The 19,219-nt window shown below is 47.7% G+C and overlaps 2 protein-coding genes across 5 annotated transcripts in view; both read right to left on the bottom strand.

The window, feature by feature from the left end:
* Nucleotides 1-17,089, bottom strand: part of LOC119952188 (zinc finger protein 239-like) — an 82,013-nt gene extending 64,924 nt beyond the window's left edge. For 2 of the 4 annotated variants that reach the window (XR_005457778.1, XR_005457777.1), the window contains exon 1: nt 15,583-17,089. The gene's annotated coding sequence lies outside the window, so the exon portion shown is untranslated. Of the gene's footprint in view, nt 1-1,641; nt 1,821-15,582 lie in introns of those variants that run through there. The other 2 variants (XM_038775800.1, XM_038775802.1) reach the window with 2 other exon arrangements.
* On the bottom strand, nt 2,355-7,539 carry LOC119952212 (zinc finger protein 211-like). The gene is made up of 2 exons (XM_038775855.1): nt 7,317-7,539; nt 2,355-4,994 (listed from the first exon to the last, which is right to left on the bottom strand). Exon 2 carries the CDS (start codon nt 4,650-4,652, stop codon nt 3,912-3,914), a length of 741 nt encoding a protein of 246 aa, XP_038631783.1. The 5' UTR covers nt 4,653-4,994; nt 7,317-7,539; the 3' UTR covers nt 2,355-3,911.
* Nucleotides 17,090-19,219: the final 2,130 nt, after the last annotated feature.

A 19,219-nucleotide genomic window follows, 5' to 3' on the forward strand; every position in this document is an offset into this window, starting at 1 on the left:
AGCATGGTTGTATGAAGGACAAGTCATTTTCACAAATGTGCTTGAGTTCTTGAGGACGTAACTAGCAAGGTGGATAATGGGGAACCTGTGGATGTGGTGTATCTAGACTTCCAGAAGGCATTTGACAAGGTGCCGCATAAAAGACTGATCCAGAAGGTGCGATCGCAGAGGATTGGGGGTAGAGTATTAGGTTGGATTGAGGATTGGCTAACTGACAGAAAGCAGATGGTTGGGATAAATGGGTCCTTCTCTGGCTGGTGAACTGTAACTAGTGGGGTCAGTCCTTGGACCTCAACTGTTTACAATCAATATAAATGACCTGCAACAAGGGATCGAGTGTGTTGTAGCAAAATTTGCGGATGGTACTAAAATAGGTGAGAAAGCAGGCAGTGAAGAGGAGATTAAAATGTTACAGATGGATATAGATAGGCTAGGAGATTGGGCCAAAATTTGGCAGATGGAGTTTAACGTAGATAACTGTGAAGTTATCTATTTTGGCCAAAAAGTAAAAAGGCAAATTATTATCTAAATGAAAAACATTTGTCTGTGCAGAGATCTGGGTGCCTTTGTTCATGAATCGCAGAAAGTTGGTGTGCAGGTACAGCATGTAATTAAACAGGCAAATCAATGTTAGTGTTTATTGCAAAAGGACAAGAACAAAAGGAGTATAAAAGTAAGGAAGTGTTGTTGCAATAGTATAGGGTGTTGGTGAGACCACATCTGGAGTATTGTGTCCAGTTTTGGTCTCCTTATTTGAAGAAGGATGGGGTGGCATTGGAGGCAGTTGAGAGGAGGTTCACCAGATTGATTCCTGGGATGAAAGGATTGACATAAGAGGAGACATTAAATAGTTTGGGCTTATACTCGCTGAAGTTTAGAAGGATGAGAGGGGATCTGATTGAGGTGTATAACATACTAAAAGGGATTAATAAAGTAAATATAGACCAAATTGCCCCCTTGTGAGGCAGTCCAAAATGAGAAGTCACAGATATAGTTTTTTTGATATATATTTTGAGTACCCAATTCTTTTTTTTCCAATTAAGGGGCAATTGAGCAGGGCCAATTCAGCTACCCTGCATATCTTTTTGGGTTGTGGGGGTGAGACCCACAGACACAGAGAAAATGTGCAAACTCCATACGGACAGCGACCCGGGGCCGGGATCAAGCCCGGGTCCTCAGCACTGTGAGGCAGTAGTGCATGTTTGAGAGGCAGTAGATTTAGAACTGAGATGAGGAGGAACTACTTCTCGCAAAGGGTAGTGAATTTGTGGCACTTGCTGCCCCATAGTGTGGTGGAATCAGAATCATTAAATGGTTTCAAGAAGGAGAAAGATATATTTCTGATTTTAAAAAACAGGTTAAAAGGGTATGGGCAACAGGTGGGAAGGTGGATTTGAGAGCAGGAAGAGATCAGCCATGATCTGATTGAATGACAGCTCGAAGGTTGAATTGCCTACTTCTACCCCTAATTGCTATGTTCCTTGTATTTAAGTCATGCTGTGCTTTTTTATTCTTCCTGCCAAAGTGAGCAACTTCACATTTTCCCCAGAGTATACTCCACCCATCAGATTTTTGCCCTCTCACTCAACATATCTATCTCCATCTGCAGCCTCTTGTCCTCTTCACAGCATATTTCCCTACCTATCCTCGTCTTCTCTGCAAAATTAGCTGGCATGCCTTCACTCCCCTCATCGAATGGGATGTTACTTGCTCAACTCTGAATATCATCCAGTTCTTGCTGCATTTGCACATGGACTGCTTCAGCAAATGCTCCTGAACATTGTGGCAATCAGCAAACATCCCGGCTTCTGACCTTATAATGGAAGAAAGGCCATTGATGAAGCATGGTTGGGCCTAGTCCCTGTGGAAAGCATGAACAATATTTATCAATATCAATATCACTAGAATCTCATACAATCCCTACAGTGCAGGAGACCATTCGGCCCATCGAGTCTGCACTTAAACTTTCTGAAAAATCACTCTACCCATGTCCACGTCCCCATCCACCCCACCCTGTTTACGGAACTCCATAACCTGACCTGCACATCCCTAGTCACCAAGGGAAATTTTGCATGGCCAATCCACCTAACCTGCAAACATTTGGACATGTGGGAGGACACCGGAGCACGTGGAGGAAACCCACACACCCATGGGGAGAACATACAAACACCACACAGGCAGTCACCTAAGGCCGGAATTGAACCCAAGTCCCTAGCGAGGTAAGGCAACTGTGCTAACCACCGTGCCACTCTAAAGGTAGATTAGACAGATTAGCTAGACATCATCACATTTCTGGATGTGAAAGCTTGCCCTGTGCAGAACTGGCTGCTGTGTCATCCACTGCAATGACTGCATTTAGAAAAATATACTTTATTGGCTGGAAAGCATTTTGGGAAAGGGGTGCTCATGAAGAGTGCTGTATAAATGCAAGTCTTTTTGCTTTGTTCAGTCAGGTTTAAATGATTTGAAGTGAGTTCTGATCCAGGAATTTGAAATAATCAGCAGTTTCTTTCAGAAGTTTTGAATGGTTTCTTTTGGGAGCTTTGAAATAGAAACTCTCGTCTTCAACTGGGGAAGAGCAGAATGGGTCCATGTCCTTAAAATTAGAGCATCTGCCATCTTGGACTGAAATCAGGAAGAAGCACAAGTGGCGTTGTGGTATTCTCTGGAGGATGTTGAAGAAGTCCTGACAACTTGCAGATTCATCTTTTAACAACAGGTTGGAACTGAGTTCCAAAATGGAGTCCCCTATGGTCATGTTGAATTTGTGCTGCAATAGAATACACTTTAATTTTGGTAGTTGAGCACAGCTTTCCCCAAAAGGGGAAGGATCGGGGAATCATTGCAAGTGTCTATAATCAAGTTGTCTGGAAGGAACCAGGAAAGTCTGTGGCATAACTTAAAGGCGCAGACTTGCTCAAGACTCATTCTTCTTCGACCTACAACTAATGAAATTAACAACCTCAGAGAAAAGAAACAGGTGTTCACTCTGCTCATTTCACAGGCAAAATATCCAAGGATTAGACGCAAGTGATTTCCTCAATTCCATTCATGGAAGGTAGCCATCGTTGGGCAACGCCAGCATTTGTTGCCCATCCCGAATATCTTTCCTCAGTCATTTCAGAAGGGCAGTTGCTGGTTTTGCAGCTCAGTTAGCTGGACAGCTGGTTTGTTTTGCAGAACAAGGTTCAACAGCGCGGGTTCAATACCGGTACCAGCTGAGGTTATCCATGAAGGCTCTTCCGCCTTCTCAACCTTGCCCCTCACCTGGGGTGTGGTGATCAGGTTAAGTCACCACCAGTCAGCTCTCACTCTCAAAGGGGAATGTAGCCTGTGGTCCTCTGGGATTATGACAATTTTTTTTACTTACTTACATTGCTGCTCGAGTCTGGAGTCACATGTAGGCCACACGAGGCACGAATTAGGTGTACATTAGGGAGACTAGCTCCTAATTTCAGATTTTAATAATTGAATTTAAATTCCACCAGCTGCCTTGGTGAGTTCTGACCCCATGACCTCAGGGCATTAACCTGGGCCTTTAGATTACAAGTTCAACAACACGACCACGACACCACCATCCATTGATTTATTTTTTCCTCGTATGCAGAATTTTAATCTCCATCCAGTTACAGGGTAATTAACAGCAATGGATTGTTTGAGCCCCAGCTACCAGATTGAACATGACTCAGTCCTGGATGTGATGGAACAGCAGAATCCAATCCTTGTAATCGCTTGTGAACTCGCCGGTGTGTCAGCAGATGGGACGAGTGGGTGAAGCCCTTCCCACACACTGAGCAGGTGAACGGCCTCTCCCCGGTATGAACCCAATGGTGGGTCAGCAGATGGGATGACTGGGTGAATCCCTTCCCGCACACGGAGCAAGTGAACGGCCGCTCCTGGGTGTGAATGCGCTAGTGCGTCAGCAGGCTGGATGACTGGGTGAATCCCTTCCCGCATTCCGAGCAGGTAAATGGCCTCTCCCCGGTGTGCACCCGCTGGTGCATCAGGAGGTTGGAGGAGCAGGTGAAGCCCTTCCCGCAGGCGGAGCAGGTGAACGGCCTCTTGCCAGTGTGGACCCGCCGGTGTATCAGGAGATGGGTCGACTGGGTGAATCTCTTCCCGCACTGGGAGCAGCTGAATGGCCTCTCCCCAGTGTGAGTGCGGTGGTGCCTCAGCAGATCCTTTGAGCTTTTGAAGCCGTTCTCACAAACGGAACATTTGAACGGCCTCTTACCGTGAAAGAGCTGCAGTTCAAGGAGGCTGGACGACCAAATGAATCCTTTCCCACAGGTGGAGCAGCAGAACAGTCTGTCCCCGGTGTGAAATTGCTGGTGTGTCAGCAGGTGGGAGGACTGATTGAATCCCTTCCCACACTCAGAGCAGGTGAATGGTCTGTCCCCGGTGTGAACTAGCTGGTGCTTCCACAGTTCAGTCATGCTTTTGAAGCTCTTCCCACAGTCAGAACATTGAAATGGTCTCTCGTCGCTGTGAACAGATTGGTGTTTCTGGAGGCGAGATGACTGAGTGAATCTCTTCCCGCACATGGAGCAGGTGAACGGTCTCTCCCCGGTGTGAGTGCATCGGTGAATCTCCAGCAGGGATGGGTAACGAAAGCCCTTCCCACAGTCCCCACATTTCCACGGTTTCTCCATAGGGCGGGTGTCCTTGTGTCTCCCCAGGTTTGAAGATCAGTTGAAGCCTCGTCCACGCACAGGACACGGGTACGGTGTGTGAATGGTGTGATGTTTTTTCAGGCTGTGCAACTTGTTAAAGCTCTTTCCACAGTCAGTGCACAGGAACACTCTCACACACCTGTGTGTGTCTCGGTGCTTTTTCAGTCACGCTGATGTTTGAAAGTATTCAGAAGAAACAAACATTTTTCCTGCATTCAAAGGCCGGTGATATTAAGGTCTCAATTAATAGAGTGATCCTGGTCAGACTCAACGTTATCTTTGCATTGAGTTTCCGGTCTGTAAATCCGCCCCTTCAAACCTCTTGGAAAAAGAGTTTGTAAAAATATAACCACTGCCAGCACAGGATAAAATTTAACACAGAAAACTCCCCAAAGCTCTAAATCCCCATCTCACATGGTGCCTTCTCGCAATGCTCAAATCCAAGCCAATTGCACAATTTTCTACTTTATCTCTTAAGTCTTACTTATCTCCATCTCCTGAAGGTGCTGACACTGACTGGGTTCAGTTCCACACTCACTGGCTCCTCTCTCTCTCTCTCTCTCTCTCTCTCTCTCTCCACACGCTTACTGGTTTCTGCCTCTCTGTCTCTGCCTGCCTGCCCGCCCGCCTCGGTCTCTGGCTGACCACCACTCTGCCCAACTCTCTGTCCCTGCCTGCCCTCTCTGTCTCTGCCTGTCCATCACTCTGGCCGCCTCGCTGTCTCTGCCTGACCACCACTCTGTCCGCCTCCTGAAGGTGCTGCGCTGACTGAGTTCAGTTCCACACTCACTGGCTGCCATTTATCTCACTCAGGTTCAGTTCCACACTCACAGGTTCCTCTTCTTCTCACACCAAAAAGTGCTGACTGACTGGGTTCATCCCCACACTCACTGGTTCCTATCTCTCTCTGGTCAGCTCTAATTTCACTGGTTCCTCTGAAGTGCTGTTCAGTTCCACTGTCACTGGATTCTCTCCCTCACAATCACTGGTTCCCCTCGCTCTCCTGAAAGTGCTGGCACTGACTGGGATCGGTTCCACACTCACTGGCTCCTCTACCTTTCACACCTGAATCTGCTGTTTCTGTCAGAGTTCAGTTCCACATTCACTGGTTCCACTATCACCCGAGGTGCTTAATCTGACTGGGTTAAGTATTACGCTCCTTGGTTCCACCCGCTCTCTCATGATGCTGACGTGACTGGGTCAGTTCCACACTCACTGGATGGTCTTTTCTCTCTCCCTCTCTCCAGAAGATGCTGACTCAGACTGGAGTCAGCTACACATTCACTGATTCCTCTCTCTCTCTCTTTCTCCTGAAGACGCTGACTCTGTCTGGGGCCGGCTCCAGATTCACTGATTCCTCTCTCTCTCTCGCCCTCCTGAAGGTGCTGACTCTGTATCGGGTCGGCTCCACCCTCACTGATTCCTCTTAGTGGGTTCAGTCCACACTTCCCGGCCCACTCCGCGTTGACTTACAGATGCTCCCTGGCCCAGTTTCTATTCATCCTCCATTAACAGATGCTCTCCGGCCCAGTCTCTATTCCTCCTCCATTAACAGACGCTCCCCGGCCCAGTCTCTATTCCTCCTCCATTAACAGACGCTCCCCGGCCCAGTCTCTATTCCTCCTCCATTAACAGACGCTCCCCGGCCCAGTCTCTATTCCTCCTCCATTAACAGACGCTCCCCGGCCCAGTCTCTATTCCTCCTCCATTAACAGACGCTCCCCGGCCCAATCTCTATTCCTCCTCCATTAACAGATGCTCCCCGGCCCAGTCTCCATTCATCCTCCATTAACAGACGCTCCCCGGCCCAGTCTCTATTCCTCCTCCATTAACAGACGCTCCCCGGCCCAGTCTCTATTCCTCCTCCATTAACAGACGCTCCCCGGCCCAGTCTCTATTCCTCCTCCATTGACAGACGCTACCCGGCCCGGTCTCTATTCCTCCTCCATTAACAGACGCTCCCCGGCCCGGTCGCTATTCCTCCTCCATTGACAGACCATCCCCGGCCCAGTCTCTATTCCTCCTCCATTGACAGACGCTCCCCGGCCCAGTCTCTATTCCTCCTCCATTGACAGACGCTCCCCGGCCCGGTCTCTATTCCTCCTCCATTAACAGACCATCCCCGGCCCGGTCTCTATTCCTCCTCCATTGACAGACCATCCCCGGCCCAGTCTCTATTCCTCCTCCATTGACAGACGCTGCCCGGCCCGGTCTCTATTCCTCCTCCATTGACAGACCATCCCCGGCCCAGTCTCTATTCCTCCTCCATTGACAGACCATCCCCGGCCCAGTCTCTATTCCTCCTCCATTGACAGACGCTGCCCGGCCCGGTCTCTATTCCTCCTCCATTGACAGACCATCCCCGGCCCAGTCTCTATTCCTCCTCCATTGACAGACCATCCCCGGCCCAGTCTCTATTCCTCCTCCATTAACAGACGCTCCCCGGCCCGGTCTCTATTCCTCCTCCATTGACAGACCATCCCCGGCCCAGTCTCTATTCCTCCTCCATTGACAGACGCTCCCCGGCCCGGTCTCTATTCCTCCTCCATTGACAGACACTCCCTGACTGAGCTGACACTGCGCATGCTCTACCCTTGGTCGGACCGAAAGGAAACCCGGAGAATTGGGAGATAACGTTCATACTTTTACACTCCTCTCTCGGTGAAGATATTAATGATCCCCAGCGGCCGGCCTCTGCACTCGATGTTTCACAACATTTGCCTTCCGCCCGCGGAAGTGGTCATTTTATCGCCTCTTGCTGGCGTTCATCTTTCCGCTACCGCCCTGAACTGCGCATGCTCCAACTGGAAAACGTTGAGTGAGTGATTGACGGCAGGTCGGGACCAATGGGAGAGGCGGGTGGGTCTGGAGGACCGAGCCTGAGCAAGCTGGTCCTCCAATCAAATAGCGAGGCTTGTGGAAACCGAGAGTGAGCGACTGCTCCTACATGGAACCGGACGTGATGTACGAGGGTGGGGAACAGAGCACAATCCCTCCGACCAATTGAAGTGAATGAGGGGGCGGAGCTAGTGGGAACCGAGCGTGACCGACGGCTGCTCCAACCAATTGGTGTGGAGATGCCGGCGTTGGACTGGGGTGAGCACAGTAAGAAGTCTTACAACACCAGGTTAAAGTCCAACAGGTTTGTTTCAAACACGAGCTTTCGGAGCACGGCTCCTTCTTCAGGTGAATGGAAAGGCTTGTTCCAGAAATGTTTATATAGACACAGTCAGAGATGCCCCGGAATGCGAGCACCTGCAGGCAATCAAATCATCAAAGATGCAGAGAGAGAGGTAACTCCAGGTTAAAGAGGTGTGAATTGTCCCAAGCCAGTTCAGTCGGTAGGCCTCTGCAAGTCCAGGCTTGTTGGTGGGGGCCGAATGTAATGCGACATGAATCCCAGATCCCGGTTGAGTCCGCATTCATGCGTGCGGAACTTAGCTATAAGTTTTTGCTCAGCAATTTTGCGTTGTCGCGTCTCCTGAAGGCCTCCTTGTAGAATGCTGACCCGGAGATCAGAGGCTGAATGTCCTTGACTGCTGAAGTGTTCCCCAACTGGAAGGGAACAGTCCTGCCTGTTGATAGTCGCACGATGCCCGTTTATTCGTTGTCGCAGTGTCTGCATGGTCTCGCCAATGTACCACGCTTCGGGACATCCTTTCCTGCAGCGTATGAGGTAGACTACATTGGTCGAGTCGCACGAGTATGCGCCGCGTACCTGGTGGGTGGTGTTTCCACGTGTAATGGTGGTGTCCATGTCGATGATCTGGCATGTCTTGCAGAGATTACCCTGGCAGGGTTTTGTGGTGTTGTGGTTGCTGTTCTGAAGGCTGGGTAATTTGCTGCAAACAATGGTTTGTTTGAGGTTGCGCGGTTGTTTGAAGGCCAGTAGTGGGGGTGTGGGGATGACCTTGGCAAGATGTCCATCCTCGCTGATGATGTGTTGGAGGCTGCGAAGAAGATGTCGTAGTTTCTCCGCCCCAGGAAAGTACTGGACGACGAAGGGTACTCTGTCAGTGGTGTCCCATGTTTGTCTTCTGAGGAGGTCGGTGCGGTTTTTTGCTGTGGCGCGGTGGAACTGTCGATCAATGAGTCGAGCGCCATATCCCGTTCGTACGAGGGCATCTTTCAGCATCTGTAGGTGTCTGTTGCGCTCCTCTTTGTCTGAGCAGATCCTGTGTATACGGAGGGCTTGTCCATAGGGGATGGCTTCTTTAATGTGTTTCGGGTGAAAGCTGGAGAAGTGGAGCATCGTGAGATTATCTGTGGGCTTGCGGTAAAGCGAGGTGCTGAGGTGACCGTCCTTGATGGAGACGAGTGTGTCCAAGAATGGAACTGAATTTGGAGAATAGTCCATGGTGAGTTTGATGGTGGGATGGAACTTATTGATGTCATCGTGTAGTCGTTTCAGTGATGTCTCCACTCCAACCAATTGGAGTGAATGAGTGGGCGTGTCTGCGGAACCGAGCGTGAGCGGCAGATCCTCTAACCAATCGGAGTGAATGAAGGGGAAGGCTTCGTGACACCGCGTTAGTGGCAGGTCTTCCAACCAATCGGAGTGAATGATGTGGGCGGGTGTTCGCCTGCATCCTCCCTCACGTTGACCAAACTCTAGCATTTGAAGACTGATTGGTCTGAAAGTCCAGGAAAAAGCTGGACCTTCGTGTTTGAGACTTTAAACCCCTGTGCTGGGGGCTGGAGCAAACAAGATGTGGAGTGAAATGGATTAATTGAGAACAAGGACAGCAGGGGTTCCATGATGGGATAATGCAATGCCCTGATTGTCTCTTTCACAGAGCTGCAGGATGATGATAGCACTGAAGGAGGTTATTCGGCCCTTCCTACCTGGGTCGGCCCTCTGGGTGAACAGTTCACCTCCTGCTACTCCCCTCGCACATTCTTCCTTTTCAGATAATGACCAAACTCCCTCTGGAATGCCTCGATGGAACCTGCCTCCACCACACTCTCAGCCGGTGCATTCCAAATCCTGACCACCTGCTACATGAAAGGGCCTTCCTCAGTTCCTCATTGCCCCTTTTGCCAATGGCCTTAAATATTGAATTTATCATAGAATTTACAGTGCAGAAGGAGGCCATTCGGTCCATCGAGTCTGCACCGACTCTTGGAAAGAGCACCCTATCCAAGGTCCACACCTCCACCCTATCCCCATAACCCAGTAACCCCACCCAACACTAAGGGCAATTTTGGACACTAAGGGCAATTTAGCATAGCCAATCCACCTAAGGTGCACATTTTTGGACTGTGGGGGGAAATCGGAGCACCCAGAGGAAATCCACGCACACACGGGGAGAATGTGCAGACTCCGCATAGACAGTGACCCAAGCCGGGAATCGAACCTGGGACTCTGGAGCTGTGAAGCAATTGTGCTAACCACAATGCTACCGTGCTGCCCCTCATGCCCTTCTACTAATGGGAATTATGACCTTCGGAATATAGAAGCAGGGGTAAATCATTCGTGCCCTTCGAACCTGCTCCTCCATTCAACTGGGTCCTGGCTGACCTTTCAGCTCAATGCTAGCTCCATATCCCTTAATATTTTTTATTTCTAGAAACTGATCTTGCTCTTCAACATGCTCAGGAGCTAACTGTTCACAACTCACTGGGGAAGAACATTCCAAAGATTCACCACTGTCATACTGTAGAAATTCGCCCTCATCCCAGTGCTAAATGGTGTGCCCCTTGTCCTGAGATTGTGTCCCCCAGTTTTAGATTCTAGCCCTCTTTCCTCCCCCCCCCCCCCCCCCCCCCCCCAAGCCCCTCCCTGTCCCATCACTTCTGGGGAAATATCCTTCCTGTATCTACCCTGTCGAGCCCTGTTACACTTTTGTATGTGTTGAAGAGATTGTTCTCCTTGTGAATCATTTTGCTCCCCTTATCTCAAGAAAGATATACTGGAGTTGGCATTACAGAGAAGGTTCACTAGGTTGAACCCGGGTATGGAGGGATTTTCTTATGATGCGAGGTTGAGTTGGTTCGGCCTGTACTCATTGTCGTTTAGAATGAGAGGCAACCGTATTGAGACATATAGGATTCTCAGAGGATTGACAAGGTTGATGCTGAGAGGATGTTTCCTCTTTTCGGAGCGTCTAGGAACAGAGGACATCATCTCAGAGTAAGGGGTCACTCATTTAAGACAGAGGAGGAATTTCTTCTCTCAGAGGGTAGTGAATCTGTGGAGTTCTTTACTGCAGAAGCTGGGTCAAAAAGTACGTTCAAGACTGAGGTAGACAGACTTTTAATAAGTCTGGGAATCAATGGTTAACGCGGAAACATGGAGTTGACAATTATCATATCAAATCAGCCATCATATAATTGAATGGCGGAGTGGACTAAATGGTGAATGGTCTACTTCAGCTCCTCCATCTGTTACAACACCTTGGACTAGTGCATGATCAATTCCAGGCCTACTTGACCCGGAGTCACAACACAATTGAATTAAACAATAATTCTTAGAAAAATACCTGAAGTCTTTGGTCCTTGGCTGCCCAATAATTACTGTCACCAGGTTTGTAAATTTAAACACAATTACTTTTTATTTATCACAAGAACTATAATTAAATATGCAACAAATACATAGAATCCCTACAGTGCAGAAGGAGGCCATTCGGCCCATTGGGTATGCTTCAACTCTCTGAAAAAGCACCCTAACCTCGGCCCAATCACCCTTCCATCCAAGTCACCCCACCGTGGAACAATGTAGCATATCCAATCCAGTCCACATCTTTGGACTGTGGGAGGAAACCGGAGCACCCAGAGAAAACCCACCCAGACACGAGAAGAAGAATGTGCAAACCTCACACAGACAGTCGCCCGAGGTCGGAATAGAACCGAGGTACCTGGTGTTGTAAGGCAGCAGCATCAACTGTGCCACCATAATGGTTTCAAGGTCATCTTTTAGACTTTTAATTCCTGGTATTTTATTAAGTTTTTAATTGCACCATCTGCAGTGGTGGGATTAGAACCTAGGTCTCCAAATCATTATCCTTGTTTTTTGGATTACAAGTCCAATACGCCACAGCCTCCACCTAAAAACCTTCCAGTGGAGCTTCTAGACTACTTCAAAGCTCCCCATTTGAAATTGAATGCAGGTCTCCCACGTAACAGGCACGGATATTAACCACTATACTAATGAGGAACTCTACAACTGGTTAACTATCAACTAATACCTAATCCCACACTTAAACTTGCCCCCACCTTCTACATACACACACATAGACAAGACAGACAAATACAGAGTGGAGGAAGGGGTGAAAATAAGAAGTGAAAGGGAAAAAAGTCTTTGTTTAAGATGGTCATCTTTAAACAGACCTTCCTCCAAAGTAAGATTGCAGATCCAGGTCTCTGTTTGCAACCAGTAATTCTTTCACTGTGGATTCATTCATTCTGTAGGTTCAGAAATACATCAACTCACGGCCTCTTTTTCATACTGATTATTGTTTATTGTTGGGTGTAAATTTGGGAGAAAATATGAAAAAGGAGAATTAAAAATATATTTTTTTTAAACTCACAGCCTTTCTGGAGGTGGAGAGGGAGAGAGAAAAGAGAGGATGCAGATCCTTGGTCGTGTGTGTCCAGGAATCAAAGTGAGCTCCACGGGTCTCTGAAAATCACTGAATTCAAGTAGGACCCGATCGCCACCTGTTACCAGGCAGAAAACGGCTTTTCAACCAATTCATTGACCACCAGCCAAGCAATCATCTCTTGGGTGCCACGAAGTCTGGGTCTTGCTGTCCAAAGCTAGCAGCACCAAATATGATGTTGCAGCTTCTTGAATGCCTCCTCTCTGTTGCTTGACTTAAAGATACATGTACATTAAGCATCCTTGGTTCAAGACGATAACAGCAAAAATAAAAAGGGGAAATAAGGGAATCAGCAGGAAAGATCCTTGCGCATCTCATGGTCTTATCGTCTTCTAACCTCCAGATGACATAGGCCATTTTCCCCAATCTCTCCTCATAGGGCAATTCCACAATCCCAGGACAGTTCCACAATCCCAGGAATTGGTTTGATGAACCTTTATTGCACTTCCTCCAAGGCCAGTACATCCTTTCTTAAATAAGGAGACCAAAACTACTCACAATTTTCCAGCGTTGGTCTCACCAGACACTGCACAAGAGCAGCAAGACAGCTTTTCTCCTGTACTCAATCCAATAGCAATACATGCAAACATACCATTTTCTAATTGCTTGTTGCACCTGTATGTAGGCTTTCAGTCCAGGCCCCTGATGACGTTAAATATGCCTATCAAACATTCTCTCAATCTTCCCTTCAAGGAAAGCCACCTCAACTTCTCCAACTGATCTTCATAATTGGAGTTATTTGTTCCTAAAATAATATGTGGTAATCTTGTCTGCATCTTCTCTTGTGCATTTACATCCTTCCTAAAGTGTGGGACCTAGAATTGAATGCAGTACTGCAATTGAGGCCGAAACAGTGTTACATACGAACATATGAAATAGCAGAAGTAGACCGTTCAGCCCTCGATACTGCTCCGCCATTCAATAAGATCATGGGTGATCTGGTTTGTGTTTCAAGTTCTACATTCCCATCTACCCCGGTAACCTTTGATTCCCTTTCCTAACAAGAATCTATCTACCTCCGTCTTCAAAATATTCAGTGATCCCGCTTCCATCGCCTTCTGAGGCAGAGAGTTCCAAAGTCGGAGAACCCTCAGAGAGGAAGAACATTCTCCTCATCCCTCTCCTAAATGGGTGACCCTCAGTTTGAAATTGAGCCCTCTAACTCTGGACTCACAAACAAGAAGAAACTTCCTTTCCACGTCCACTCTGTTAAATTCATTCAGGGTCTCATTTGCGTCACCCCTCACTCTTCCAAATTCCAGTGGAAACAAGCCCAATCTGTTCCAAATTTCTTCATAAGACATTCCAGGTATCAATTTAGTAAACCTCCTCTGAAATGCCTCCAACACATTCAAACAGGTTAAACATAACTCCCTTGTTTTTGTATTCTATGCTCCTCTGGATAAAGCCCAAGATGCTATATGCTTCATTAACCCCTCTCTAACACTGTCCTGCCACCTTCAATGCTTTTTGCACCTATATATCCAGGTCCCCCTGCTCCTGTAGCCACTTTAGAGTTGTATCATTTATGGTGAAACTCCACATTCACACTGCCAACTTTTTCCGACCAAAAATGAATCACTTTGGTTTCCCCTTGGAGAAAAGTCTGAATTAGTGGAAGAGTTTCTCTTGCCGTTTGCCATAACTGAAACCAATTGTTTCCAACCAATCTGTAATTCTAGCCGCTTGTGGCATCCTGGATTTGAATCACTCCACCAATGGTGGCTGGGCCTGCAGCTGTCTGGACCCCAAGTACTGGAATTCCCTCCCTAAACCTCTCTGCTTCTCTCCCTTGCTTCCTCTTCCAAGGCCTATTTGACCACGTTTTTGGTGGTATGACCTGGTATCTCTTTTATGTGGCTCGGCATCATGATTTATTTTGTTCATGTGAAGCACATTGAGAAAGGTATAGTGGTTAGCACTGCTGCCTCCGGAGTCAGGGACTCGGGTTTGATTCTGGCCTAGGGTGACTGTGTGAGGTTTGCATGTTCTCCCCATTTGTGCATGGGGTTCCTCCAGGTGCTCTGGCTTCCCCCCACAGTCCAAAATTGAGCCAATTAGGTGAATTGAAAATGCTGAATTGTCTCTTCGTGTTTAACGATATGCAGGTTAGGTGGGTTATGTGGGTGGGGAATGGGGCGGGGGAGTGAGCCTACTTGGGGACTTTTTCGCAGGGTTGGTGCAGACTGGGTGGGTTTGGAAAGATAGAAAAGAACAATTATAGATTGCAAAGTTTGTTGGGACAATGTATCCGGTCAACTTAGGGTTAAAGCTTACTTCACAAACCATCGGCAGTTGAAACCACATATTGCAAAAATAATCCTGCAGCAACTGAGGCCATCTGTATTCTTAACTTCAGGTTTAACCACAATGGGGACGTGATGACCAATGCCAGACAATAATCTAATCAGATGAGAATAACGATATTAAGCGGGAGTGTGGAACACAGAGTGAACGCTGCAAAATTATATTAAAGAGGAACCATTACACGTGAATCTATGGAATTTGTTTACCCAAGTGTATAAATATGTTGTAATTAGTGGTAATTCGCAGAGTTGCTGGCCTAGCCTTTGTCCAGGCACTCTCCCCTTGAGCACAAGTAGAAAATAAACTAACAATTTGACTGTACTACTCATGAGTTAGTCTTACTCGGGAGTTGAGATTTCGACAATGGGCCAAATGGCCTCCTTCTGCACTGCAGGGATTCTATAATTTTATTCAATTAAAGGTGATATTTAAATATCAGTCTATCCAGGGGAGACACTTGAAAAGTGGTAATGTCACTGGACTAGCAATCTAAAGGCCCAGAGTGATGTTCTGGGGACATGAGTTCAAACCTACTAGAGCAACAAAATATCAATGAATGAAATCTGGAATCAAAAGCAAGTCTTGGGAATAATGACCCATCCACTGTCGGAAAAATCCATCTGGTTCACTAATGTCCTTTATGGAAGAAAATCTGCCGCTCTTACTGGATCTTACATGACCCAGAGACACTGCCTCTCTGACATTAAGCCCCCTTGGTTCAGGGTCAAAGAGGGATGGGGCAACAAATAAGCTGGCCTTGCCAGTGATGCCTACATGCCATGAAAGAATGTTTGATTAACCCACACAAGATGGCATAGAGGTACTGTCACTGGACGAGTAATTCAGAGACCCAGGGTAATGCTCTGGGGACCCAGGTTCCAATTTAAGCACGGATGATGAAATTGGAATTGAATGAAAATCGGTAATGAAAAATCTAATGGTGACTCAAATCCCAACTGGCTAATTAATGCCCTTGAAGGAAAGATATATGCCGTCCTTACCTGTGTGGACTACATGTGACTCCAGATCCACAGCAAGGTGAATACCCTCAGGGATGAAATGCCCTCTGATGCAAGCTATTCAATTCAAGGGCAATTAGGGATAAGCAGCAAATACTGGCACGTCCAATGAATAAAAAATAAAAGTGTCCGTTTATTGTGGTGTATACATTATGAATCCAACGAAGCTGCTCCAGTGCTCATTGTAAAGTCAGTATGTGCTGTTGTTTCATCACCAACGATCACATCTGCCTTCATTTCCGGCCTGTCTTCCTGCTCAGCCAGGGTTTACTTGAGTCAACTTCCTGTGGTCAGAGTTCAGTTAAACGACCTCCCGGGCTGCCTGTGCTTGATGGCTGCATTGGTTACTCAAGCCATAGTTTAATGTCAAAACATTTTAAAAAGCCCATTTATTTTCTGAAACATTTTGGCTTTCGGTTTTCTGCAACATATTTCAGGAAAGATGTATTGGTCTTGGAGATGTGCAGGATAGGTGGGTCGGCCATTCTAGAAAAATGCCCCTTTGTGTCCAAACATGTGCAGGTTAGGTGGAATTACAGGGTGGGTTCCGGGGATAAGGTGGGAGGGTGGGCCTAAATGGGATGCTCTTTTGGAGGGTCGGTGCAGATTTGATGGGATGAATGGCCTCCTTCTGCACTGTAGGGATTCTATGGTGTTGCTCAGACTCACAAGGTTTAATAGTTGCATCAGCGTAAGATAAAGGCAAAACACAAACTCAAAATGCTGCATAAAGTCACCAGGCAGAATTCTATGGAGACAGAAATAGAGCCATTCTTATTCATTCACAGATGTGGGCTTCGCTGGCTCGGCCATCATTTACTGCCCATCCCTAATTGCCCCTGAGAAGGTGATGGGTGAGCTGCCTTCTTGAACCGCTGTCATCCATGTTGTGTAGGTAACACCCAAGTACTGTTAAGGAGGGAGTTCCATGCTAAAACCTTGAATATGTTCAAGAGGCGGCTAGATATAGCACTTGGGGAGAATGGGATCAAAGGCTATGGAGAGAAAGGATTAGGCTATTGAGTTGGATGATCAGCCATGATTGTGATGAATGGCGGAGCAGGTTCAAAGGACCAAAAGGCCTTCTATTTAGGCTGCTTGGTGGTGCAGTGGTTAGCACTGCTGCCTCACGGCGCCGAGGTCCCAGGTTCGATCCCGGCTCTGGGTCACTTTCCATCTGGAGTTTGCACATTCTCCCCGTGTTCGCATGGGTTTCGCCCCCAGATCCCAAAGATGTGCAGGGTAGGTGGATTGACCATGCTAAATTGCCCCTTAATTGTAAAAAATGAATTGAGTTCCTTAAATTTGTAACAAAATAGGCCTCCTCCTGCTCCAATCTTCTATGTATCTATGTATGTATTATGACCTGTAAAACTGAAGGAACAGTACAGTAGCACACTTGCTTCACAGCTCCAGAGTCCCAGCTTGGGTCACTGTCTTGTGGAGTCTGCACATACTCTCTGGGTCTGCGTGTGTTTCCTCCAGGTGCTCCGGTTTCCTGCCACAGTCCAAAGATGTGCAGGTTAAGTGGATTGGCCATGATAAATTTCCCTTTGTGTCCAAAAAGATGGGGTGGGGTTACTGGGCAATGGGGATAGGGTGGAGCTGTGGGCTTGGTAGGGTGCTCTTTCCAAGGGCCGGTGCAGACTCAATGGGCCGAATGGCCTCCTTCTGCACTGTAAATTCTATGAGTACATGAACAGCAGATATATTTCCAAGTCGGGTGGTGAGTGACTTGGAGGGGACCTCCAGGTGGTGGTGTTCCCAGGCTGCCCGTGTCCTACTAGATGTGGGTTGTGGGTTTGAAAGGTGCTGTCTAAGGAACCTTGGGGAGTTGCTGCATGGGTCACTGTCTTGTGGAGTCTGCACATACTCTCTGGGTCTGCGTGTGTTTCCTCCAGGTGCTCCGGTTTCCTGCCACAGTCCAAAGATGTGCAGGTTAAGTGGATTGGCCATGATAAATTTCCCTTTGTGTCCAAAAAGATGGGGTGGGGTTACTGGGCAATGGGGATAGGGTGGAGCTGTGGGCTTGGTAGGGTGCTCTTTCCAAGGGCCGGTGCAGACTCAATGGGCCGAATGGCCTCCTTCTGCACTGTAAATTCTATGAGTACATGAACAGCAGATATATTTCCAAGTCGGGTGGTGAGTGACTTGGAGGGGACCTCCAGGTGGTGGTGTTCCCAGGCTGCCCGTGTCCTACTAGATGTGGGTTGTGGGTTTGAAAGGTGCTGTCTAAGGAACCTTGGGGAGTTGCTGCAGCGCATCTAGTCGATGGTAGGCATGGCTGCCACTGTTCATCGGTGGTGGAGGGATCTAATTTTTCTGGAACGGGTAGCAAGCAAGCGGGGCTGCTTTGTTGAGCTTCTTGAGTGTTGTTGGAGTTGCACTCATCCAGGCAAGTGATCATATTCCATTACACTCCTGACTTGTGCCTTGTAGATGGTGGGTAGGTTTTAGGGAGTCAGGAGGGGAGTTACTGGGGCGGCAAGTGGCACAGTGGTTAATACTGCAGCCTATGGCGCTGAGGACCTGGGTTTGATTCCCGGCCCTGGGTCACTGTCTGTGTTGAGTTTGCACATTCTCCCTGTGTGTGCGTGGGTTTCACCCCCACGACCCAAAGATGTGTAGGTTGGGTGGATTGGCCATGCTAAATTGCCCCTTAATTGGACAAAAATATAATTGGATACTCTAAATTTTACAAAAAACGAGGGGAATTACTCACCACAGGATTCCTAGCATCTGACCTGCTTTTGTAGCCATAGTATTTATATGGCTAGTCCAGTTCGGTTTCTGGTCAATGGTAACCCCCAGGATGTTGATTGTGGGGAATTCAGCTATGTTAATACTAATGAATGTCAAGGGTTAGAGTCTCTCCAGTTGGCGATGGTCATTACATTGAGCCTGATGACAAGGTTACACATAGCAGATAATCAAGCTCACAAGAATGCAAACTGTCTCTCCAGGGTTTATTAAGAGTGAGTAGAACTACACTGGGTCCACAGACAATCTTCACAAATCTGTTCCAATGGATAAAGCGGTCAAAGTGGACTCTTCCTGTCAGCGAGTTTGGATCATGCTCAGGCGTAGGGACTGATTGGACCTGACCGTTGGCTGCCTTAGCTCCTGCTAATCTCTCACGTTGGATTGGATCAGAAGCACCGATCCATCTGGTTATCACCTGCTACACGGTCTGCGAGCTTAGAATTAATGTCACCACCCAGACGTTGTGCCTTTGTCTGGCATTTCACCCATTAACACAGGGGCTCAGTGAAGCTTCAGTGATCAGAGGACAGAGCACATTGTTCAACTGAATAAAATCCCATTGTACTTCGGCAGCCTTTTAAGGAAGTCACGGGCAATTCCAGGAGGGTATTCAGAATAAACTCCTTTCCCCAGGGAGTGGTCAGAACAGGGAAATCGCTCATCAACTCATGGTTGAGGTGATTAATATTGTTGCTTTCCAGTGAAAGTTAGGTAAATGGTTACGAGTCAAAGCAACAGGAGGACATTTTGAAGGGTTTAAATGAAGTCGGGTGGGAGGAGGCTCATCTAGAGAACAATGAGAGGAGATGGTGGCATAGTATTATGCCGCTGGACTAGCTCAGTTAGCTGGACAGCT

Source organism: Scyliorhinus canicula, chromosome 17 (assembly GCF_902713615.1).
Source record: "Scyliorhinus canicula chromosome 17, sScyCan1.1, whole genome shotgun sequence".
In the NCBI taxonomy this organism is placed as follows: Eukaryota; Metazoa; Chordata; class Chondrichthyes; order Carcharhiniformes; family Scyliorhinidae; genus Scyliorhinus; species Scyliorhinus canicula.

Coding starts and splice junctions, on each gene's coding strand:
- LOC119952212 (XM_038775855.1), bottom strand. CDS start 4,652: ATGGAGAAACCGTGGAAATGTGGGGACTGTGGGAAGGGCTTTCGTTAC.